Here is a 26,192-nt window from a genome sequence, read left to right as displayed (position 1 = left end):
AATATTTTAAGTATTTTAAGTATTTAAATATTCATTAATATGTCACATCAACGGACGTATATACGTCATCCAACATCGTAAGATGTTGTGTTGTTATTTTCTAATGCCAGGCATTTGACAATAAAGTCATTTGGCCTCTTGCACTCCAATATTTTTCAAAGATATTATCATGGTCAGCCACTGAAGCACAGATTTTGAGATGTTCCGAATCCATTTCTTGTAATCTTCATCTTACGATGTTTGGATGACGTATATACGTCCGTTGATGTGACATATTAATGAATTAAATACTATTACAGTCACAATCATGCCATGGTATGAAATAAAAATTTCACAACCTCGAGCGGGAATCGAACCTGCGACTTCCTGTTCTCCGGTCAGTTCCACCCATAAGCAGTGCTGACTAAGATCGGATGCTATGGACAGTACTCTATAACAGAGTCACCAGTATGAAAGGATAATTCCGAGCGTTTGGCGTGAGACGAACTCGATAGCTCAGTGGTAGAGCGCCTGACCGGAGAACAGGAAGTCGCAGGTTCGATTCCGGCTCGAGGTTGTGAAATTTTTCTTTCATACCATGGCATGATTGTGACTATAATAGTATTTAATTCATCCATTTCTTGGTTTGAGTTGCACAATGGGCAGTTAGAGGACTGATATATTCCACTTTTATGCAGGTGTTTGGCCAAACAATCATGGCCTGTTGCCAATCTAAATGCAGCTACAGACGATTTTCGTGGTAAATCGGGAATTAACTGTGGATTATGATCCAGAGAGTTCCATTTTTTCCCTTGAGATTTTGTTATCAAATTTTGTTTGTTGCAGTCTAAGTATGTAAATTTAATAAATCTTTTCACAGAGTAATACGTAGATTTAGTAACAGGTCTGTAAGTAGCAGTGCTGCCCTTCTTTGCTAAAGCATCCGCATTCTCGTTTCCCAGGATTCCACAATGGGACGGTATCCATTGGAATACAATTCTTTTATTGAGTGATATTAGTTACACAGTTTGTTACATACACCGTTCTTCCAGGCACATGTTCACTTTTTCTTTAGTAAATAACTCTATCTACAAAATTTACCGATAGATCGCGATTAACTTGTTGACTTCCCCTGGTCTGCAACACACAATCTCACAGAATTAAAAAAATGAACTGTAAGAGTATGTTAAAAGTGCTTTATTATAGCACTCTACCGTAAACAGCTTCTCCTGAAAGTATTTCAATTGAACCAAGATTTTTCGAAATTCTTGAAGGATTATCGAACAAAAATAAAATATTAGTTTCGAAATGTCTTGTTAAAAATGAAGTTGTATAGTTGGAGTTTTAGTTATGTCACACATATAAGTGTTGTAATGGTATGATTCTGGAACATTATGTATAAACATTTCAGAAACCTCCACTATGTTGCAGCACAGTGAGGAACGAATAACAGAAGACAAACCATTATACAATCGACGGTACAGTGCAGGAGGACAGCGGAGACTGACAGCCAATAAGTCTTCATCGCAGGTTAGAAAACATCTGTGTTGTATGTGTGTTAATACGTGTCAAAGGTTTACTTCTGTTCTTGTTCTTCAACACTGTACAGCAGTGATGTCAAAGCAAGCGCATTTTTCTGATCTTGACGTCGTGCGCGGGCATAAGCGCTAGGTATGCTAGGAGGAATAAGCAGCCTGTTGGATTAAGAAAGCAGTGGTGCACAAACTTCAAACGGAACGTGAAATTTTATGTCATTATTTTTATATGGCTTCTTTCTGTTTGTTATTTTCTATATTGTCTGTAAAACAAAAGTACGGTACCTAACACTTATTTCTTAGCCTAATATTGCAGTTGTGTTTTAAACGTTAATAACATAATAAAGAGTAAAGAAGGAATATTCACACAAATTCCATAATAACTACAACTATACTGTACTAAGTGAATTAAACACATCATTCATAAAGAAAGTATTATCCCAAAGAAAGACACTGAATATGACATGATAAGTTGAAATTGATATTGATGGTATCTTTAGCCTTATAAAAATAATCAAAACAATATTATAGTACGAAGCAAAGTTGTCTAGGTATATGTTTTAACTGTAGCTAATATTACATAATAAAACTCTTACCGCATTATGCTTTTAGGTGATATTGGTGCGCAACTTTCTGTTATCAGAATATTAAATTATCTCGAAATCTGCTGAAGCTACAGAGCTGACGTTTTACCAGCACATAGGCACATATCTTTTGTTTGTGATGTAACAGTATTTGCTTTGTTAATTCATTTTCCATGCGAATATTTTCAAACATTTTACTACACTATCTTCAGTAATACGTATTTACGATATATTAGATATACGAAAATATTGTTTTAGTACCTGTAAGGCTACTAAACAAACATATCTGAAAATTTCACTTTTCTGTAAAAAAAAGTTGAGAAAATATTCATTTTGAATAAAAAAAAAAATTGTGAAAAATGAACATTAAAATTAAAACTTACATTCTTATAATGCACTTATATTTCTCAGGCAAATCTAAAAATTAACATGGATACAGTTTTAATAAGTTCTCTTCCGTTTATCCATTGAATCAGTGCTGGTCATCCCTGTATATAGCTCGACCAAGCGGCATATACTACCTCTTTCGTCTGTCTCTTTCCTTTCCGTTGTAAAGCGCTCAGGCTCTCCTGGACTCTAAAGCGCGCGCTTGCTCCTATGGGCATCAGTTGACATCACTGCTGTACAGCAATGTTGGGCAAACGAGGTGTTGTGGTCACAGATGCAAACCTTCACTAGGATCTGGGTTTTTAGGGTTTTATCAACGTTTATTTCATCCTTTTACTTACTCTTTATAGAGAGAGGAGAATAAAGGGAGAAAATATGGGGAGGGGGCCGTATGGTGAAGGAAAAAAAATTACCATGACAGCACTGGGTATAAATAAATTGTAAATTAAACTGTTACACAGGTGCGAAGAAGTGCGACAGACAATTTGGCAGTGGGTTCACGACGTCGCTTTGTGTTCATGGACGACAACTTGTACAAATACCAGCAAACACTCAGGAAGGCCGATGAGCAAATGGCAGAAGCAATCAAGAACATGCATGTTGGAGTTTACGAGTGAGTGGATTTTATCTCTGTGTTGTGAAGGGTAGTGCCACGCAAAATCAAAACATCACTCTGTTGAACACAGTGGTTTCCTACGTACTTGGTGCATAGTTACAGAAGATGCTCCAAGTGACCAGCACTGACCTCTAAACAGAGCTCAGAATGGCGAATCATTGATTTTCAGACTCGCGTGAAGATCCCGGAAATAGTATGAACCATATTCACTATGATCACAATCCTATTCCTCAATTGCTTTTCGATAATCCATGTCGAATCTTTCGTACACTACTTTTAACACTTGAATATAAATAATTGATTAAATGGCGATCTTACTCGTGTTAATTGTGTAAGCGTGTGCATGTGCTTCTTCACACCATCCTCAGAGCCTACTAGATCTCGGCATCATCTCGAACTTCACTGCCTGTTGTGTGGGTCGTTCGATTGTTGAAAAGTGTTGAAATGTGGTGTCAAATAGTGTGTGTGTTCTGAAATTGATCTGTGTGTTGAGAATTTGATCAGGGTGTGTTTTAGTGTGTCTGTATATTTCATATTGTTCTAGTGTGTTGAGTTTTTGGTTTTTGGGTTTTATGTGTAGGATTTCCATGTCTGTATTTATGTTATTGTATGTGTGGTTAGCATTAGTTATGTCTATGTTATGTCTAATCACCCCACACAACACAAACATGCTGCGTTCAGGACAATGGTACACAGATTACGGTACTCAACATACCCATGAGCCAACAACACTACAATGAAGAAGTGAACACAATCAAATACATAGCACAAGAAAATGGTTACAACCCAAACATAATAGACAACATCATAAGAAAGACAAAATAAAAACTCAGCAAACACAAAAACACACAAAACACAAGAAATACATCACACTAACATACGAAAACAAAAACACACACACGATCGCATCCTCATTCAGAAAACAGAAATGCAACATAGCATACAGAACAGAAAACACACTACAAAGACATCTCAACACACAAACAAATAAATACAACCACACAGGCGTATACAAACTCACATGCAATAGTTGCGACAGTTTCTACATTGGACAGACAGGCAGATCATTCCGAACTCGATACAAAGAGCACTTTAAAGCAATAACCAGAGGACGCAATACATCTACATATGCCGAACACATAACTAATGCTAACCACACATACAATAACATAAATACAGACATGGAAATCCTACACATACAACCCAAAAACCAAAAACTCAACACACTAGAACAATATGAAATATACAAACACACTAAAACACACCCTGATCAAATTCTCAACACACAGATCAATTTCAGAATACACACACTATTTGACACCACATTTGAACAATCGAACGCACCCACACAACAGCCAGCAAAGTTCGAGATGACGCCAAGATCTAGTAGGCTCTGAGGATGGTGTGAAGAAGCACCGAAACAGCTGTAAGCCGCCCATGCTTACACAATTAACACGAGTAAGATCGCCATTTAATCAATTATTTAATTGCTTCTCATTATTCATGGAGTGGCATATGCTAATGTATCCAACTGAGTCTGTTCTATGTTGCAGTCGTTGGCTCCTGCGAGAAGCAATCAACCCATTGTGCCTTACGTTCGAGAACATCCGATGGGAGATTCCTTTTCTGAAGCAGCCTGATCCTCTTTTCAAGTTCTACGTTGGTTGTACTCTTCTGGTTCTCTTGGGAATGCTGGCCATGCAGTGCCTGGGCTTGCCAAGGTACAGTTTATAGCACAGTGCCCATTAATTTACAGCTATTTCCTTAGAAGTAGTAGCCATATTCAAGGTAACGTATCATTAGTCGAGCAGCTAGTGCGTTAGTTTTCCATGTCAGAGATTCAGGTTTAAATTCCAGAAAGTAAACTGGAATAATTTATTATGGAAAAAGACTGTGTTTGATGGCATGTTTTCTTGTGGCACTCCCATTTCCTCCGGCATTTCACCACTGCTTCATTAATCATCATCCTGGTGCAACTATGTCCATCCTCATAGGTAAAATACAGTAGTGGTAAAGAGATTACTGTTTGGTACGGCACTCTAGATGAAGCTGCTTGCTTGGTCAGAATTGAGCAATCATTTATTCCTGACTCGGAAGGAGAATATTCAAGGTATTATATCTCTGCAAAAATTGTTTACTTGTATCTTTTAATAATTATTATTCATTCATTTTTCATTTGCTCGTTCCCTTCCCCCCCCCCCCCATTCGTTTGTTCTCTTCTTCCATTCATTCATTCATTTATTTATTCTGTCTGCCCTCATTCACTCAGTTGTTCACTCGTTTCTTTTCCTGTCCCTTCATTCATTTGTTCGTTCTATATACGTACCTTTATTCACTCAGTCGTTCGTTCATTTTTTATACTGTCCATTTATTTATTCATTCATTCTTCCATTTAGTCGTTCGTTCATTTATTCTGTATTCCTTCATTCCTCATTAATTTCTTCTATTGTCAATTATTCATTAATTCCATAGCCCTTCATTTACGAAATAGTTACCGGTAATTCATTTCTTCTACTGTCCATTCATTCAGTCCTTCATTCATTCTATATCTCTTCATTCACTCAATTATTTCTTCTACTGTCCATTCATCCATTCAGTTGTTCATTCTTTTATTCTGTATGCCTTCATCCAGTTCTTCTACTGTTCATTCATTCATTCTATATCACTTCATTCACTCATTCATTTCTTCTACTGTCCATTCAGTCGTTCATTCATTTATTCTGTATCCCTTCATCCATTTCTTCTACTGTCCATTCATTCTATATCCCTTCATTCACTCATTCATTTCTTCTACTGTCCATTCAGTCGTTCATTCATTCATTCATTCATTCTATATTCCTTCATTCACTCATTCATTTCTTCTACTGTCCATTCAGTCGTTCATTCATTTATTCTGTATCCCTTCATCCATTTCTTCTACTGTCCATTCATTCTATATCCCTTCATTCACTCATTCATTTCTTCTACTGTCCATTCAGTCGTTCATTCATTCATTCATTCATTCTATATCCCTTCATTCACTCATTCATTTCTTCTACTGTCCATTCAGTCGTTCATTCATTCATTCATTCATTCATTCTATATTCCTTCATTCACTCATTCATTTCTTCTACTGTCCATTCAGTCGTTCATTCACTTATTCTGTATCCCTTCATCCATTTCTTCTATTGTCCATTCATTCATTCATTCTATATCCCTTCATTCACTCATTCATTTCTTCTGCTGTCCATTCAGTCGTTCATTCTATATCCCTTCATTCACTCATTCATTTCTTCTGCTGTCCATTCAGTCGTTCATTCTATATCCCTTCATTCACTCATTCATTTCTTCTACTGTCCATTCATTCTATATTCCTTCATTCACTCGTTCATTCTTCTACTGTCCATTCAGTTGTTAATTCATTTATTCTGTATCCCTTCATCCATTTCTTCTACTGTCCATTCATTCATTCATTCATTCTATATCCCTTCATTCACTCATTCATTTCTTCTGCTGTCCATTCAGTCGTTCATTCTATATCCCTTCATTCACTCATTCATTTCTTCTACTGTCCATTCATTCATTCTATATTCCTTCATTCACTCATTCATTTCTTCTACTGTCCATTCAGTCGTTCATTCATTTATTCTGTATCCCTTCATCCATTTCTTCTACTGTCCATTCATTCATTCATTCATTCATTCATTCATTCATTCATTCATTCTATATCCCTTCATTCACTCATTCATTTCTTCTGCTGTCCATTCAGTCGTTCATTCATTTATTCTGTATCCCTTCATCCATTTCTTCTATTGTCCATTCATTCATTCATTCATTCTATATCCCTTCATTCACTCATTCATTTCTTCTGCTGTCCATTCAGTCGTTCATTCTATATCCCTTCATTCACTCATTCATTTCTTCTACTGTCCATTCATTCATTCTATATTCCTTCATTCACTCATTCATTTCTTCTACTGTCCATTCAGTCGTTCATTCATTTATTCTGTATCCCTTCATCCATTTCTTCTACTGTCCATTCATTCATTCATTCATTCATTCATTCATTCATTCTATATCCCTTCATTCACTCATTCATTTCTTCTGCTGTCCATTCAGTCGTTCATTCATTTATTCTGTATCCCTTCATCCATTTCTTCTACTGTCCATTCATTCATTCATTCATTCATTCATTCATTCATTCTATATCCCTTCATTCACTCATTCATTTCTTCTGCTGTCCATTCAGTCGTTCATTCATTTATTCTGTATCCCTTCATCCATTTCTTCTATTGTCCATTCATTCATTCATTCATTCTATATCCCTTCATTCACTCATTCATTTCTTCTGCTGTCCATTCAGTCGTTCATTCTATATCCCTTCATTCACTCATTCATTTCTTCTGCTGTCCATTCAGTCATTCATTCTATATCCCTTCATTCACTCATTCATTTCTTCTACTGTCCATTCATTCTGTATTCCTTCATTCACTCGTTCATTTCTTCTACTGTCCATTCATTCTGTATTCCTTCATTCACTCGTTCGTTTCTTCTACTGTCCATTCAGTCGTTCATCCATTTATTCTGTATCCCCTCATCCATTTCTTCCACTGTCCATTCATTGGATGACGATTACAATGATAACACTTATTTACCGATAATTCCTGAAATGCAAGGTATTCTTGTCACCAACCATGAGGCTGACAATAACGTTAAGTGTATCAACCTATTGTATTGATTGGTTTCCAGCTCCCACTGGATGCCATGGATTGGATATGGGGTGTCCGTAGGTGTGATCGTGACATTGCTCCCTCTCACATGGACACATTACATTTGGAACAAATATAAAGACCCACATGAGGAGCAAGACCATATCCCGGAGCCCCGGAACAAGCTGCTGAAGCTGCTGTACCGGGCGTCTCTCAAGGTGGTGTGGAGCGCCAGCACACGCACCATCCTCTACCTGGTCATGTGCATCAGCCTGACCGTCTGCACCATGCTAGAGCTGGTCTGTATAACCGTGTAAGCTACTTACAGATGCAAAACGTGGCAAGTTACAAAACCTATTACAAATGATTCTTCGTTTTCAGATAGAGTGTGACATTGAAAGTGAAAGCATGAACTCACAGCGCAACTCGACGGAAGCGTTTGTTCTGCCAGACTGCCTCCCACCTTGGGTAAATTATAACACCAATTCAGCTTGGCTTGCAGTTGGAACACGCGCATCAGACATGCTTGTGAGGCCGGTGTAGACTGATCCGTAACCTCCTGTGTATGCTTACTCATTTAAACTTGATTAAGGAGAGGTTTACAGGTCCTAACTGACAAACACTGAAATTTTTATTTTTGACAGTATCTGAATATATTGATTTTTCTGCTTAATTTGTTGGTTTTTTTTATAATATCCTAATATTTATAATACCGTTATTTAATATATATATATATATAATATTAGCGTATTTATTATTCTTAAGGAAAGGGACATCAGGAGCACGGTATTATATTCCAAAATATCAAGAAAGTTATTTCATACCATGTTCAGCCTCCTCCAGTCTTGACACTGAATTGCTAGCTATTGATGCTGCTCTTCAGTGTGTTACTCAAATTTCTGAAAAATCTATTTGCATACTTACCGACTCCAAGGGGGCTATATTTGATATAATTAAATATGTACCAAACCTATATGCACATAGAATTATTCCACTTCAGAAACAACTAAGTAAACTAAAAGAACTCCAAAAGGAAATAACATTTCAATGGATACCTAGTCATTGTGGTATCCCTGGAAACGAGAAAGTCGATAATATTGCAAAATAGGCAACGTATTTGCAACCAAGACCTCTTCAAGTGATATCTCTATCCAGTGCTTTTGCTTCAGTAAAGTCTCATTTTACAAACCTATGGATCAACAACTGGCTCTCTTCTGACAAAGGAAAAATTTTACAGTCTGTACAAAAGAAACCAAATGACCTGGAAATGTACAATAACTTGCCCAGACATGTTCAAACATTTTTAACAAGAGCCAGAACAGGTCACATTGTCGCTCAATTGTACCTACACCGATTTCACATTTCTGATAATCCTACTTGTCTGTGGTGTAATAATCATGATGAAGATCTGGAACACATTCTTCTATACTGTCCATCCATAAACCACAAAAGAAGTAAATTAAAATCATCAGTACCAGTTGCAGAAAACACAGCCCTGCAGTATATATTGACTACACCCCAACTCTGGCTACTAGCAACAGGAATCTATAATGAACACCGATCAAAATATCCCTAATTTTTTGTGAAAAACAACAATTGAATAGACTACAGTGGACTATAGTGGACTTTATGTTGTCAGCAAATAGCTGGATACATTAAGAAGATTGATTGGTTCTTAAGGAAACATTATACTAATCAAAAAAAGGGTGTAACTGATAAATTTTGAAATTTATATTTTTATTATCTGAATATACAGGATATTCTGAAAAAAGATTCCAATATTTAGAGAGGAGGTAGTATGCATCAAAACAAGAAATGAAAGTCCTATAAACATGGATCCTAAAATTAATATCTTCTGAGAAATGACCTAATGTTTACTGCCACTGTAAGAGCAGCATATCTTATTTTCCATTGCGAGCTCTTTGGCAAGAGGAAACAGAATGCAACCGTTTGTCACTATGTATTACCAGTAAACTTCCGATAAAGATGTTGATTCCTGCGTTCGGTAATAAGACGAGAGAAAGAAAGAGGAGAGAGGTGATACAGAGAGAGACAATCTGGAGAAAGTCTTTATTGCGCGTAATTATCGCGAGGTTAGCCGAATGTATACAAATTGATGAGCAATCCATCGGTGTTCTCGAGAACTTTCTTGTCTATACTGGTTCTTTCTGTTCTCTTTCTTCACTTCTCGCAGCATCTACCATCTGAGGAAAGTATTCGAATACTTGTTCACGATTCGAGATATATCTCGAGAACTTACAAGAATCGAATAATTCCTATTTTTTTATTTGAATACTCCCATCACTAGTTAGCACTGAATATTTATTTCATATTTTACCAAAATAAATTTCATATTTTGCAAAATTTTCTTCATATTGTGCCAGTCTCTAGTTATGAGACTGTAAACTGGAAATCAAGTTAAACACGTGCCTTGATCTTGAGCATAGTATGATGTGGCATACTGTATGTCTGGGTTGTTGATCCATGAATGCTAGCATGTCTGATGCACATGTTCTGAAGGCTCTGTGTTGTTATTGTTATTATTATTATTATTATTATTATTATTATTATTATTATTATTATTATTATTACTACTACTACTACTACTACTACTACTACTACTACTACTACTACTACTATTATTATTATTATTATTATACATACATACATACATAAGTGTTCTGCCCATGGGCAGGGCTTTCACTGCAAACCCAGCATTCTCCAATCTTTCCTATTTTCTGCCTTCCTTTTAGTCTCTGCATATGATCCACATATCTTAATGTCGTCTATCATCTCATATCTTCTTCTGCCCCAAACTCTTTTCCCGTTCATCATTCCTTCCATTATGTTATTATTATTATTATTATTATTATTATTATTATTATTATTATTATTATTATTATTATTATTATTGCTATTACCGGTACTACTACTACCGGTATATTATTATTATTATTATTATTATTATTTATTTTTTTTTATTTTTTTTTTTTTTCTAAAAATGTGTCCCCTTTTTATTCAGTAAGCTCCATTACAGTAATGCACTACTACACACATTTGTTGCTACACTGTTTTTACATTCTGTCTGAACTTAAAACAAAAACTAATACTAAACTATTTGTAACAATAGTAGTGCTTTGACTATTTACAGTATTTACAAGGATGTAAAGTCAGCTGACTGAATAGAATTTATGAATTATGGTACTTATAATTATTAATACTTACTTACTTACTTACTTACTTACTTATTTACTTACTTACTTATTTACTTACTTACTTACTTACTTACTTACTTACTGGTTTTTAAGGACCCCTGAGGTTCATTGCCGCCTTCACATAAGCCCGCTGTTGGTCCCTATCCTGAGCAAGATTAATTATTAATACTAATACTAATTTTAACTGGAGTAGTATTTTCACTATTTACAATATAATACACTGTCGTGAAGTCTATTGACTTAATAAAGGTCGTGAATTGCTTATAATTATTTTAACATATCTAACTTGAATACTAATACTAATACTAATTTATTATTATTATTATTATTATTATTATTATTATTATTATTATTATTATTATTATTATTATTATTTCGCCAACACCAAGGGACTTTTTTATTTCTGTAACCTAGAGCATACAGTTAACATTTAACACATATAAATACAAGTATTTTATATTAGATATTTTCATTCAAGGAACTGTTAACGAGTTCATGTCCAAAGCTTCCTCAAACTGTGCACATTGTTAGACTTCCATAGCATATAGACAAATAGAACACAATTTACGTCGAAAAGTCTGTGTTGTTATATTTTCTCATTTGTTGTATTTCTAATTATTTCCTTTAGATCAGATGTGGCTCGTAGTTGCCACACGTAGAGGCACAGCCGTCCCAACTGAAATCTATATAATCTAGATTTGTATATAGGCCTACTTTTAATGATGGAGCTTAGAAGTTACGTAATATAATAGCAAAAATTTTCGAAATTTTACTCTGTCCATTCAGTAATGACAGTCAACATATTTAGAAGTGTTGATATTGGTCGAGGTTTTTCAGATAAATCTTAGAAGTTTTCACATCTAGTAGCTTATATTTAAAAAAAAATATATGTTCAATTGAAAAGAAAGAGTGACTGAAATATAAATAAATTCTCGAACATTTACAGGTACTGGTAATAATATTATGTGCTCATTTACAGCCTTTCCCAATTTTAAAACCATCCTATATAATCCAACCTCGTACATATTTTCTCTTGGCAAAGGAATTTTATTTCACTTGAACATTTCTGACCCAATTTTTGCTTTCCGTGAAAAGTATGCCGTTGTGGTATTATTTTAAAAGTTTACCATTCAATCATCAGGAAAATAACTTTGGAAAAGCTGCATTTTATCACATAGGCTTAATTCAGATAAAAATATAATAACTAATTTGTATTTTTTGTTTGATTGCAGCACATAACGCAGACATGTGCCTTGACCCTCATCATGTGCTTCTTGTTCCTGAGGATACAGTTCCAGCTCAAACTTCTTCTAGGGATTTTAGTTGTACTTACTTACTCGTTTGGAGTCTGGTTCCTTGCTCCGGATATTTATGAGGTAATGTAGTGCTAGTCTCATGTAGACTAATCTAATGGCACCTGTAGAGCACGAAGGATATGAAGAACACTACAATATTTATTTCGGTCTTTTCTTTAGGGATACTCGTATCCACTTTTTGCAGAATACTCATTTAATTTTCTGTACCCATTATACAGTATTTTGAAAGGAGCTTAAATTAAGAGATTGAAGATTATTGTTGATTGCACCATAGATTTAGAAACCATTAACCCAGATATGCCTGAAAAATTTTTTTTTTTCAATTTTTGTGTATTTTTCAAATCTGATTTAATGCAGTATATAACTGAAGTATTTGTATGGTGTCGAACATTCTAGTTGTAACTCGTTGAGCTAGAAATAGGTGTCCTTTTAAAAGGACAGTAGGCATATAAGCACACATTTTGAGGAATACAGACGTGGACAAATTATTAGCAAAATTTAATATTTTTATTATATATTTTTACAAAATATGATTCTTCAATTTAGACTGCAGTTGACATTTTTGTGTATTTCCAAATTATTAACCAAATTGAAGATTTGTATTGTATATTTTTCAAAATTTAACTCCTCAATTTGGACTACAGTTGATATTTTTTGCATATTTACAAATTATTAGCAAAACTGAAGGTTTTTGTTGTATATTTTTAAAAAATTCGATTCTTCAATTTGTACTACAGTTGACATTTTGGATATTTCGAAATTATTAGCAAAACTGAAGAATTTTGTTTCATATTTTTACAAAATTTGATTCTTCAATGCAGTTGACAATTTTGCTAATTTACAAATTATTAGCAAAATTGAAGACTTTTATTATATATTTTTACAAAACTTGACTCTTCAATTTAAACTACAGTTGACATTTTTGCATATTTCTGTCTACTGTAATGATGGAAATATCCAAAATTCTCAAATGTAGTCTAAATTGAAAAGTCAAATTTTGTAAACAGAATTATCATAAAAATCGTCCATTTTGTTAATAATTTGTCCACGTCTGTAATTGTATACTATGCTTACATGAAAGGAAACAATGTAATTGTTGTAATTTACAATTATTGTTATTATTATTATTATTATTATTATTATTATTATTATTATTATTATTACCGGTAACAAATTATTACGTTATTATTTTATTATAGTTTCTTTATTATTACTACTAATATTATTCTGAAGAATGATGCATTGTGGCTAAATTCGTTTCAGCTCTAGAATGCTTTCGTCATTGAATAGTACCGTATTGCTATTGATATGTAAAAATAAGTGATAGGCAAAAAGAGTGTTGAAGTTTCGAGGAGGAGGTTATATTGGGAGAGAAGTGATGATACATATAATGAAGCAATTGCTGTGGCAATGTCGAAAGACAGGTATCAGTTCATTTTCTAAAATCTACATTGTTATGATAATGACAATTTAGATAGAAAATAAGACCTCTTCCAAAAATACTAAATGAAAAACAATAGAAACTTATGTCTGTTCAATACCTCCCTCCAGAACGTCACCAGTCATCCACGTGTAAACAGATCTTGCTGTGCAAATCTGGCTTTCAGGTATATCTCCCTGTGAAGTAGACTTGAATAATTTCAAAGAAAAAATTGTTCCGGAGCCAGGTATCGATCCTGGGACCTTTGGCTTAGCGAACCAACGCTCTGCCGACTAGCTACCCAGCAACTACACCTGATACTGTCTCAACTTTTCCATTCATATCCACACACCTCAGTGGGCTGACAAGACGCCAGAAACCCAATTTTGAGTGCACACGAACTCTGTGTGGCATTTGTAGGCTGCATTATAGTGATATGTATGTATTTGAATGAAATTTCGCCCGTAGCATAATTTTCAAACGTAGATAGCATTTCATGCAGGGAAAATCCACTAAAATTGAAATAGCGAAACAATTTCAAAATATATGGGGATATGCCTACTGTCCTTTTAAAAGGACACATAAGTTTTCGTCATTGTCATGTCGCAATGAATAGTTATTTCGAACGCATTGTGGTTTCACGTTATATTTATGTTTATTAGGAGTCATTTGACCTACAACAATTTGTAAAATAATTCCGAACTGTAAAAATATTTAACATTCTTATCTGATTTGCGTCTCGGATGCCATAGCTGAAATAAACGAACAATTCTCACGTCCACATCTCAAACTCAACGGTGACCAGAACTCTCATTACCAGTCTTACCACACCTAGCAAGCCTCTAATTAAGATCAGTAATAGTGACACCTGTGAAAAAGCAAATGCGTTAACTGTAGATAGGGTAATTTGAAACATTGACAACTGTCCTTTTAATAGGACGGTAGGCATATCTGGGTTAAATACACAGTATTATAAGGAGAATCCATAAGATGTGTATATACAGTATACCGGTATACAATTGAGGACATGAGTGGACTAATGTCGTAAGTAAGAAAATAAAGTTTTGAGAAAATCGCAGCCAAAGTTTTAGAAAGTAGCAAATGAATAATTTTTTTTTTTGTATTAAACGATAGTACACCAACAAAATTTGGTCCCACATTGTCTTTGTTCAGCACATATTCATTTATACTGAAAAAGTTATGAATTCGGATCTCCAGTGTTGTAATATTCTGATGATCTAGCATGAGTTAGAATCCTGGTGGGCTTGATTACTAGATTGGGTTTTTTCCGAGGTTTTCACCTACTGTGAGGCGAATGTCAGGTAATCGCGCGGCAAATCCTTAGATTTATCTCGCCATCACCAATTCCATTGACGCTCACAATAAGCTTGTAGGCTGCAGTGCCTCTGGAAGATAGAACTGTATGCCTCATGCCAAACATTTAATATAAAAATAACAAGTTCTTTGTTATGTTCATTAGTGCTGCCAAACAACTTTTCATTCAACTGATAAATGGCTTCTATTTTTTCCACAGTACAGTGAGACATGGAATCCTCACTTGGAACCAAAGATTGCTCATATCATGAATGTTACCTTCCTGACTTTCACACTTCATCTCATGGATCGACAGGTGAGATATGACAATTATTGTAAGCTAACTCTTAACTAAAGTGATCATCCTTTCCTATTTTCCTGGGATAGTCCCGAATTTAGACTCTCTGTCCCGGACTTTTCTGTAGGCATTTAGGGACGCTAGTTTGTCCCGGATTTTGCCAAGATGTTATGATTTGTCCTGATATAGTACCTAATTTCTTAAAAGATGTGAACTCTAAATTTGGCAATATAGCCGGCTAGTTGCCATTGCTGGTGTTGGTATTATGTCTCATTCACTTCAAAATTGGCTGCCACTCATATTCAATTCATTGAGAGAGACTGAGAAACGTACAGGCCATAATCCTCTACAAATGATTTTGTTATCAAAAACCTCCCTTATTAATTCCAAAGAATTCCAGGCAGTAGTGTTGTCGCATAACAGCATAGTTATTCACACGAGATGCAACTGAACTACTGTTTCCAAGTACCTATGTACCATTTTTTTTTTTTTCAATGTGACATTCCAAGTAAGTTTTCACAGCCTTACAGATGGGCAGCTATATTTCTCCTATTTATCTACTCTTTGAAATCTGAGTGCGCAGTTTGAAGGGAGATTTTCATTAACACAGATCCCTTGTAAATTATTTAAATTTGCAGTCCGAAATTATTATTATTATTATTATTATTATTATTATTATTATTATTATTATTATTATTATTATTATTATTACTACTACTACTACTACTTCCCTAAAATTTAATTATTCTCTTAGTAATGTCATAATTACTAAGAAAAATAGTATTAGAGATCTTGGTGTCATACTTGATTCAAAATTATATTTCCATGATCATGTGCAATATATTTATACCCATTCATTAAGAATGCTTGGTCTAATTAGATCTATAACTTATTCATTTTCCACTCCTATGTGTTTATTAATTTTATACTATACATTGGTTAGATCCAAGCTTGAATATGCAACTGTTGTATGGAACTCCATTACTTCCACTGACTCGGCTAAATTGGAGAATATTCAAAGAAAATTTATTTCCTTGTGTTCTCATAGATTTTTACCAAATTCCGATGACTATAAATATGAGATTAACTGTAAATATTTTAACTGCTGTAGTTTATTTGCCAGACGTCAAGATCTTGATTATTTATTTTTTTGTAAAGTCATTAAGGGTGATATTGATTGTGAATCATTCATAAGCAGGGAACGGATTTATATGGACTAAAAATATATGAAATATGTAAATATATATGTAGTTATTTTTACCAAAATATGGAATTAAATATGGATTTTTACCAAAATATGGAATTAAATATGGACTTAAAATTATAAAAAAATGACTATGTACGTTAAATATTGGTACATTTTAATCAAACTAAACAAAAAATATAATGGACGTACCTCATCTTCCAATGTAGTTTCAACAAAACACAATTTTTATTGTCTGTTACCATAACAATAGGTTACAAACATTTCTTTCAAGTGCTGAAAAATGAATCTTCTTCTATTGTCTCTGAGGATAGATTTATACTGACTAAAAGAGCGTTCGACGTCACAAGAAGTAACTGGTACATAATTCAATTTCACAATGTCTGCTGGGGATAAGTCCAAGTTAATCTTCACTGTTGATTCACCACTCATCACAGCAACAACCTTTTGTAGTTCTTTATATCCAGGGTTTTTTGAAAGTACAGTGTCCACCTTAGCTCTTACTGCATCTGCAACTTTACCTCTACCACGATTCAGTTGTTCCACAGTACTATTTATAATTTCAAAACTTTCAGATAGTGAAAGGTGCCTATTTTGGAGACTTTTGAGCGTTTTTATGATGCATGAAAATGTATGCTGAATGTGAGCTAAGTCATTCTTCACACTTATGTCACAGGTAACTGTTTTCGCAGTATCAATTGAGACTGCATCTTCAGAGTCCAATGCAAGGAGAACATTGTTAATAGAGTCTATATGTTCGGCATAATATTCAACTGCTTCTAGCCATGTACCCCATCTAGTTAAAATTGGCTTTGGTGGCAATGGAATTTCAGGGTACATTTCTTTCAACACGTTAACTCTACTGGGAGCTTTGAGAAATACTTTTTTCACTGATGAAATCAACAAATCTACTTTAGGGAAATTGTCTCTGACCACTTCTGCCACACGATGAAATGCATGCGCCACACAAGTAAAATGAGTCAATTTAGGATATACAACAGATAATGCTTGTCCAGCTTTGACCATATAAGGGGCAGCATCGCTAATAAAGAATAACACATTATCGTACATAATACCCTTTGGCCACAGGATACCCATAGCTTCGTTGAACAGTTTAACTATAGTTTTGTTATTGCACTTTTCTAGAACATCACAATGTAGAAGAATTCGTTCAGAATATTGTTCACTTAACAAACCGATAACTACATTACCAACAAGTCTACCTTCTTTGTCGGGAGTCTCATCAATGGAAACCCAAATTGAACTATCTTTAATTTCATCTCTTATCTTCTGTATTGTCTCATCGTAGATGGATGGAGCATATGTCTTCCTAAGTGTTGACTCATCCGGGATTGTATGTTGAGTATATTTTTCAAGGAATTCCCTGAAGACCTTATTCTTTAGTTTGTAGAGAGGAATATCAGCAGAGATGAGAGAACGGCACAGGTCGATGTTAAACTCAGATCTTACATTCGATGTTGTTGGTTGTGTTAAAAACAATTGTCTCTGCTTGGAATTTAGTTGTTTGTTGGCCTGATGTTTACTAGTTGTAATGTGTTGTTGCACCAGGAACTTTTGTGTAGATGATACTGCACACTGACACAAATTACAAAATAATATTTTATTGTCAGTTGATAAACCATCTTCTTTAAATTCTGAAATGTAACTTGTTAGTTTTGATTTTAAATTGACTGAATGACGTACTTTTGGCATATTTACCGTCTTTATAGTATGATTTACAAAACTGAACCTATGTGTACTCTGACTGGCATTTAACTGTTGAGCTGCACAACTGAAGTCTGTTAAAAATTTTAAATTAAATTAATACAGTTTTGTAACTTACTTTCCCATTGTTGATAGGACTGCTAATTTTCAAATAACTCTGATGTTAAAGGGATTACTGAACATGTGTTTAAATCTCTATTGTTGAAATGTATTTTTAAAAGTTAATGGAATTTTGTTTTGTTTTATTGTTAAACCTAATATAATATGGACTGTTTTATATGAAATATGGAAAATATATGGAAATTAACGAAAATATGTACTAAACTCTAAAATATGGAAAAATATGGAAAATAAAAGTAGGATTTTTCAACCCTACACATTGTGAAACATAAAGATAATGCAAAATATAAATTATATTAGCTTTATAAGTAAATATGTATTTACATATAAATCCTTTCCCTGTTCATAAGCAATATCAGTCTTCGTATTCCTGCTAATGGTTTAAGATTTCATAACATTTTTTATAATAGAAATTCAAAATCTCTCTCTCCGGTCTGCAGATGTATAAAATATGCTAATTTGCATGGATTAAGCTTGGATCCATTTAATGTGTAGTATACACCTTTTGAGTTTATCATGATATATCCTTACTTGTTATTATTATCAGATATTGCTATTTATTTTGTTGCATTTGGTCAAAGATTATTGATGACTATTATATTGATTGTATTCTATCTCACTGCCATTTCTATCATTCATTCTCATCATCATTTCTTCTGTTTTGTTTTTGTATCTTGTGCTAAACTGTAATTGGTCTTGCGTTGTTCTTTGCACATTAATATTTTAAATAAATAAATAAATAAATAAATAAATAAATAAATAAATAAATAAAATTATTATTATTATTATTAGTATTATTATTATTATTATTATCTCCCCCCCCCAGTCTCCCTTGTATAACCACGTGACATTTTTGAGACTTCTAGTATTGAAGATGTTTCTGAACACCTTTGCCTCCTTCCTATTATGTATTTTGAATTAATTACAACTTGAACTAAGAGGATTAAAATTATTTTTATAGGCCGAATATATGAATCGGTTGGATTACAAATGGAAGAGACAGCTGTCGAAGGAACAGGATGAATCTTCCACAATGCACATGATCAACAAAATGCTTCTTCAGAATATTCTCCCAATACACGTGGGTAAGTTAACATTACTGAATATGATGTATTTCCTTCCATATACTGGATGTGGTTTCCTTGAAAAATGTTTCTTAGCAATTGCATAAAGAATGTTCAGGTGAGTTTATTACAACTCTTAGGAAATGTCAAAAGGAACAAGTCTTACCTTTGAATCCATACCTATACCTGTTTTTTTTTTAAAGATCGTACATGACAGGAGTGTTGCGATTGGAAAAACAACTGAATGTCACATAGAGTGGTAGGCCTGTTGCTATGGTAACAACGATTGAGTTGCTAAACTTACCTTTCCCACCTGGCAAGTACTTAATAGCTCTCTTGGCGACATTTATTGTGCACACAATGTTAGCATTGGCATGTTTCGCCTTTGATCCTCTGTCGATTTTTATATTGTTTTCTTACCTTCGCGTCTGTTTTAACGTCAGTCATCTTAACGTCAATTGCTAGCTTCCATCAGCTGCCAGCGTGGTAGTTCATATTGGCAACATAGCACTGTAGTTCCAAGCTCGGCCACTTAACTGTCATGGCCCATCTTTCAAAAAACAGGAATAGCACTGAAGCGTGTGGTATGACACTTAAAGTATCGTGAACATTATCTGGGAAATCAGTGGCTGGTCATGATAATATCTTTGAAAAATATTGGAGTGCAAGAGGTCAAATGACTTTATTGTCAAACGCCTGGTATTAGGAAACATCAACAACAACATTATCTGGGAAGGTGGATCCGATGAGGAGGTCCTACTTCTCGGTCATCACACTCTTCAGACCTCAAAATTTTTCTTCTAGGACATCATGAAGAGTATAATATACGAAATACTAGTGAACAACATGGAAGAACGGTTAGTGACGTTGCAAACTCTCTAAGTCTGTTAAGAATTCCATTGACTTTCGCACTACAGTACTTACTGAAACGATTTCATAGCTTTATTGCAACATGGTGTCCACATTCAAAGACATCGACAGGAAAATAGTGCCTATGGAGACAACAAAATCTTGGCTACTTTAAAAATATATATTATTATAATGTACCGAAGTACATATGATATTTCCATGCAGATATTCTGCGTCATCATACGATGAAAGAGTAATGGAACGGAGAAAAATTCTCTCCGGCGCCGGGATTTGAACCCGGGTTTTCAGCTCTACGTGCTGATGCTTTATCCACTAAGCCACACCGGATTCCACCCCGGCGTCGGAAAAATCGTCTCAGTTTTAAGTTCCAACTCTTGGGTTCCCTCTAGTGGCCACCCTCTGCACTACGTCATAGATGTCTATGAACCTAGGACCGAATTCCACATTATAATAATATATATGATACACGTAAATCACTTCGTGATTTAAGACGGCGCTTATTTCGTCGGATCCCGGCCAACTAGTCACTCATTACGAGTGCACCTCAGCACATGTGTGGACTTTGGTCCTAGGTTCATAGATATCTATGACGTAGTGCAGAGGGCGGCCACAAGGGGGGAACCCAAGAGTTGGAACTTAAAACTGAGACGATTCTTCCGACGCCGGGGTGGAATCCGGTGTGGCTTAGTGGATAAAGTGTCAGCACGTAGAGCTGAAAACCCGGGTTCATATCCCGGCGCCAGAGAGAATTTTTCTCCGTTCCATTACTCCTTCATCGTACTTTAAAAATGGTTTAAACCTTTTTAAATGTGCAGTGCTATTCTTTAACGATTCTTTATTTGTCTAGACGGCATTTGTTTTCTTGTGTTGAAGTTGTGGACATGTGACCAAAAATATCAGGACATTTTTCTTTTTGTCCAGGACCCAGAATAAAGTATTTCTTTAGGGGTCACTCTTCGTCAATTCAGGACGGATTACAACTCCATCTGAAAATACATTTTAACCTGGGAAGATCACAGTGCTAGAGGACGAGGAAGGAGTACAAACTACGTGTATAGGTTGCTGATATTGCAAATTGGGCACGATGCTTCAGATCTTTCCATTTTTCTTGAGATTCTCATTATGAAGATATTGGCTGTAAACAGTTCAACCGATTGTAACAATGCCAGCAGTTCATTGCTTGTTGATGTTATTATTTTGGTCGCATGCGAAATGGAGTATAATTAAAAAGAGCGCATTCAAGTATAAATATCCTTGTTATCTTTGTCTTTGGCCTTTTGCCCCCTAAGAGCATCATTATTTGTTTGCTTCATGTTATTGTTTGTAACTAATTCAGTTGCAGTTAGATTATTTTATCTTTCTCGATTTCCATTTTAAAAATGTGCAATTATTCCAGCCCTTGCACAACACAAACATGTACTCAATACATAAACACATTCTACTTGATAAAATATTTAATTTTTCTTAGATATTCTTCACTAAAAAATATAAGTACACATGAAATAAAACGTAACGTAACGTGTTCCTGATGGTCTAGTAATGGTCAAGTGTAGCTTGCTTATACTGCCTGAGAGTGATTACTTTTGTGGAAAAAAACAGTATGACTTCCTCCAGAATTATAGTTAAACAAAGAATTGTATACCAGCACAGTTTGATATATATACTACATACAAAAACTTTGTTATAGTACCGGTACTGTTACTGTAAAGTATTTTTTTGTTCATAATCGTTTTACTTACTTACTTTTGAGGGCATTTCCACTTGTCAGCAGTTACCCTGTATTCCCATCTTCCATACTTCACGGTCCTGCCAGTCCCCTTCCTTCAGATTATGTTGTTTCATCATTTGGACTACACCAGACTTGCATGATGCTCTCGGCCGTTCACGTTTTCTTCTTCCAGAAGGTGACCAATGGAGGAAAGTCTTAGGAAGTCTTTCACAACCCATTCTATTGACGTGCCCATACCATTGCAGAGTTCGTCTTTCAATTCTCTCGATAACACTTTCCTCCATTTCCATCAGCTGTCTTACATCTTCATGTCTCCTTCTTTCAAACCTAGATATCCTGGCCCCTCTCCGGATCCCATCCATCTCTACTGCCAATATTCTACTTTTCTGCCTCTCTACTAACGTCCAACCATCAGCACCATAAGTTAAAATACTCTCAATGACTGTTTTCCCTTCTCTAATTTTTCACTGTCAGAGTAACAAAATCTACATCGACATAAGGCATAGTCCTCCTTCCTTCAATATAATTCCTGTACTTGGTGCTGCGGCACGCTCGAATTACTATAACAATGCTATCTTTATTATAGAGAGACCTACCGCCTAGTACCGGCCTTGTAATAAAATGAAGCCAACACAATATGAAATTTAACTTGTTGTGAAACATATATTGAAAAAGCTGTTTTCACAGTTCTGCAGTGCAGATATTAAATATTTTGCATTGTCGATTTTAAACTCATCTTGTGCATTTGACAGTTCATATTTTAATATAAACTTCTCGTGAAAGTGTAATAATGACACAAACTTTTTTTTTGTTATATAAGATTGAACAGAAGTTAAAATTTGTTAAAAATTGGATGGCTCTGAAAAAAAAAAATTATGTTTCCAAGATTGTATAATGTTCTATTAGAACATAATAAACATAGTTGTATTGTATTGTATTGTATTTATTAACATTCCATGGTATTCATACATTGCTTACAACTAGAATATGGACCAAGTCAAAGAACTTAATACTATTATAAAATCTTAATTTATAGTCACAGTTTAGATGAAATATATACAGACGAGATTTACAATATAGTCTACTAGTATAACATAAAGTTTTAATATCAATTTCATGAAGTATTATTGAATGTCATGAATTCACCTACAGAATAGAAGGTGTGAGAAATTAGGTACGGTACTTCTTTAATTTGGCCCTAAATAATTTTATGTTTTGAGTTTCATTTTTTATATCGATAGGGAGGCTATTAAAAATTTTTACTGCCATATAACGCACTCCTTTTTGATAGCACGATAGACTTGCCGATGGAGTATGAAAGTCATTTTTTGACGTGTATTTATGCTATGAACTGTTGAATTAGTTGCAAAGTTTTTACGATTACATATGAGGAAGATTATTAATGAAAAGATATACTGGCAAGTCATGGGCATTATTTGTAGTTTTTTTTAAATAGTCCTACACGATTCCCTAGATTTGGCATCTACTATTATTCTAATTACTCTTTTTTGTAATAGAAATATACTGTTCCTATCCGTGGAATTTCCCCAGAATATTATTCCAAAACTCATTACCGAGTGGAAGTATGCAAAGTATATTGTTTTTAAGGTATTGATATTTACTATCTCTTGCATAGATCTAATAGCAAAACATGCTGAATTTAGTTTGGAGATAATTTCTTTAATATGATTTTTCCAATTTAACATATTATCGATTTTTAAGCCAACATAATAATAATAATGATGATAATGATGATGATAATAATAATAATAATAATAATAATAATAATAATAATTTAAAATAACGATAATGTAAATTGTAAAAAAATGTAATAATGACCCCACCGTTGACAAAATTCTGTGTACGCCACTGGTACATGTACTCATAATGAATCCACCATGTCTCTTGTTTGGAAAGATGTTCAAATGGCAAGTAAAGAATGCAGTTTAAGAAATACGCATTTTCAGGGAATGATTCCATTAAATCCCCTAAATATAGCGTCTTGTACAAGCGGACTTTCTAAACAACTGGTTAAATTATGTCATAATGCTGTTAAAAGCTACATACAATTAACTATTGGACTGTTTTACATGCTAATCCTGTTACAGCTGACTGGTTTCTGAACACCAACAGAGACCACGAGGAGCTGTACCATGAAGAATACGACACAGTTGCAGTTATTTTCGCCTCTCTGACAGAGTACGCACTGTGGGATGACAACGGTCTCGATGGTGCCAACGAATTGAGCAGCATCAAACTCCTCAACCAAATAATCTGCGATTTCGATAAGGTAAATATTGCGATACAGGAAGAATATCATCATCATCATCATTATCATAATACTATCATGGAGTTGGGTTTGTGACCTATTCAGTCACCTATAAGTCTCTTCAGAGGATGTCCTTGATTTCCTCTGGTCTGTGGTCTGTATTTGAAGATTAATTGAGGACCGTTTTTGCAAAACTTGCTAACTGAAAAAACTAAATTTTACAGGAGAGACAAAAAACTGAATGGAGACAAGTAGGTTATAGGTGCAACTATCACACTTTGACACACTACAATGAAGAGAAATAATTCAATTTTACTAAGATAACTTTAACATCGTGTAGAGGCTGCTTTATGTTAACGAATCCACCAAAATCTCAATTTTGCAAATTTTGCAGTTAGCAAGTTTTGCAAAAACGGTCCTCAATTGTGGAATTAGTATAGTATAGTATTTATTAGCTGTCGTTATAGCAAAAGCTAATGACATTGTCAAATTACACGTGTGAAATTATCATGCAAAAATGAAAATTATTCTATTACAACACTAAACATAAAACAAAATGATCACATATACTCCTTAGAGTTTACAATTGAGAGTCAAGATTATCAAAAATAGGCTAATATCTAGATGAAAATTGTAACACACTGATCACAAATATTATTTGATTTGCTCCGTTTATATACAATAAAATAAGAATTAACTTAACAATTTATGAGAGTTTCCTAATATATTACAAAATAATACTACAATTCAGAGAAAGAAACCTAAAAAATATCTACAGCTTGATTTTTTGATTCAAAATATTCTTGCACAGAATAGAATGGGTTTCTAAGAAGCCACGTTTTCACTTTGACTTTGAATATGTCAAGTGACACTTCCTGTAATAATAATAATAATAATAATAATAATAATAATAATAATAATAATAATAATAATAATAATAATAATAATAACAATAACAATTTATTTATTCTGGCAGAGTTAAGGCCGTGACGTCTTCTCTTCCCCTCAACTAGAGGATAAAAAGGAAATACTGTACATTACAATATAATGTTAATGCAAAAGAAAGTTATAGGTACCGGGTATAGCAGTAACATAAGCTGCACCCAGGAAGTCAAAAGGAGGACAGCAATGGCAAAGGAAGCTTTTAATAGAAAAAGGAGCATCTTCTGCGGGCCTCTGGAAAAAGAACTAAGGAAGAGACTAGTGAGATGTTTTGTGTGGGGCAGAAACTTGGACTTTACGACGAAGTGAAGAGAAACGAATAGAAGCATTTGAAATGTGAATGTGGAGAAGAATAGAGCGTGTGAAGTGGACAGACAGAATAAGAAATTAAGCTGTGTTGGAAAGAGTAGGTGAAGAAAAAATGATACTGAAACTGATTAGAAAGAGAAAAATGAATTGGTTGGGTCACTATCTGAGAAGAAACTGCCTACTGAAGGATGCACTGGAAGGAATGGTGAATGGAAGAAGAGTTCGGGGCAGAAGAAGATATCGGATGATATCGACATTAAGATATGTGGATCATATTCAGAGACTAAGAGGAAGAATTGAGAATGCTGGGTTTGCAGTGAAAGACCTGCCCATGGGCAGAACACTTATGTATGTTTATTTTTAATCTAGTTTTTTGTAGTGTCATGGAGAGTTTGAAAATTCCACTTGTAATACCTGTGAATTGCAAAATTTAGAAAATTTTTATTATACTGATTCATAACATAACGTACGGTACATTGTAGATAATTGAAAGTGTTCATTTGCTGTATAATTTATATATTTCATTATCACCTTCACTTTCATCTTCATCCTTCCTGGCTACTTCCATACTCATATGTACATCATCCTATCATAAGGAGCTAACAGAA

The 26,192-nt window shown here is 34.3% G+C and overlaps 1 protein-coding gene across 3 annotated transcripts in view; it reads left to right on the top strand.

Moving 5' to 3' along the window:
* LOC138710788 (adenylate cyclase type 2-like) overlaps nt 1–26,192 on the top strand; it is a 207,162-nt gene that overhangs the window by 172,493 nt on the left and 8,477 nt on the right. For all 3 annotated transcript variants that reach the window (XM_069841938.1, XM_069842018.1, XM_069842098.1), the window contains 9 exons: nt 1,411–1,509; nt 2,947–3,098; nt 4,655–4,822; nt 7,830–8,088; nt 8,171–8,257; nt 12,237–12,380; nt 15,275–15,370; nt 19,363–19,486; nt 24,173–24,354. In XM_069841938.1, the coding sequence (XP_069698039.1) occupies nt 1,411–1,509; nt 2,947–3,098; nt 4,655–4,822; nt 7,830–8,088; nt 8,171–8,257; nt 12,237–12,380; nt 15,275–15,370; nt 19,363–19,486; nt 24,173–24,354 (1,311 nt within the window). The remainder of the gene's footprint in view (nt 1–1,410; nt 1,510–2,946; nt 3,099–4,654; nt 4,823–7,829; nt 8,089–8,170; nt 8,258–12,236; nt 12,381–15,274; nt 15,371–19,362; nt 19,487–24,172; nt 24,355–26,192) is intronic.

The sequence above is a fragment of the Periplaneta americana genome, chromosome 1 (genome assembly GCF_040183065.1).
Source record: "Periplaneta americana isolate PAMFEO1 chromosome 1, P.americana_PAMFEO1_priV1, whole genome shotgun sequence".
Classification (NCBI taxonomy): Eukaryota; Metazoa; Arthropoda; class Insecta; order Blattodea; family Blattidae; genus Periplaneta; species Periplaneta americana.
Note: the sequence above shows the minus strand (reverse complement) of the source record. Positions and strands in the feature narration are given on the sequence as shown.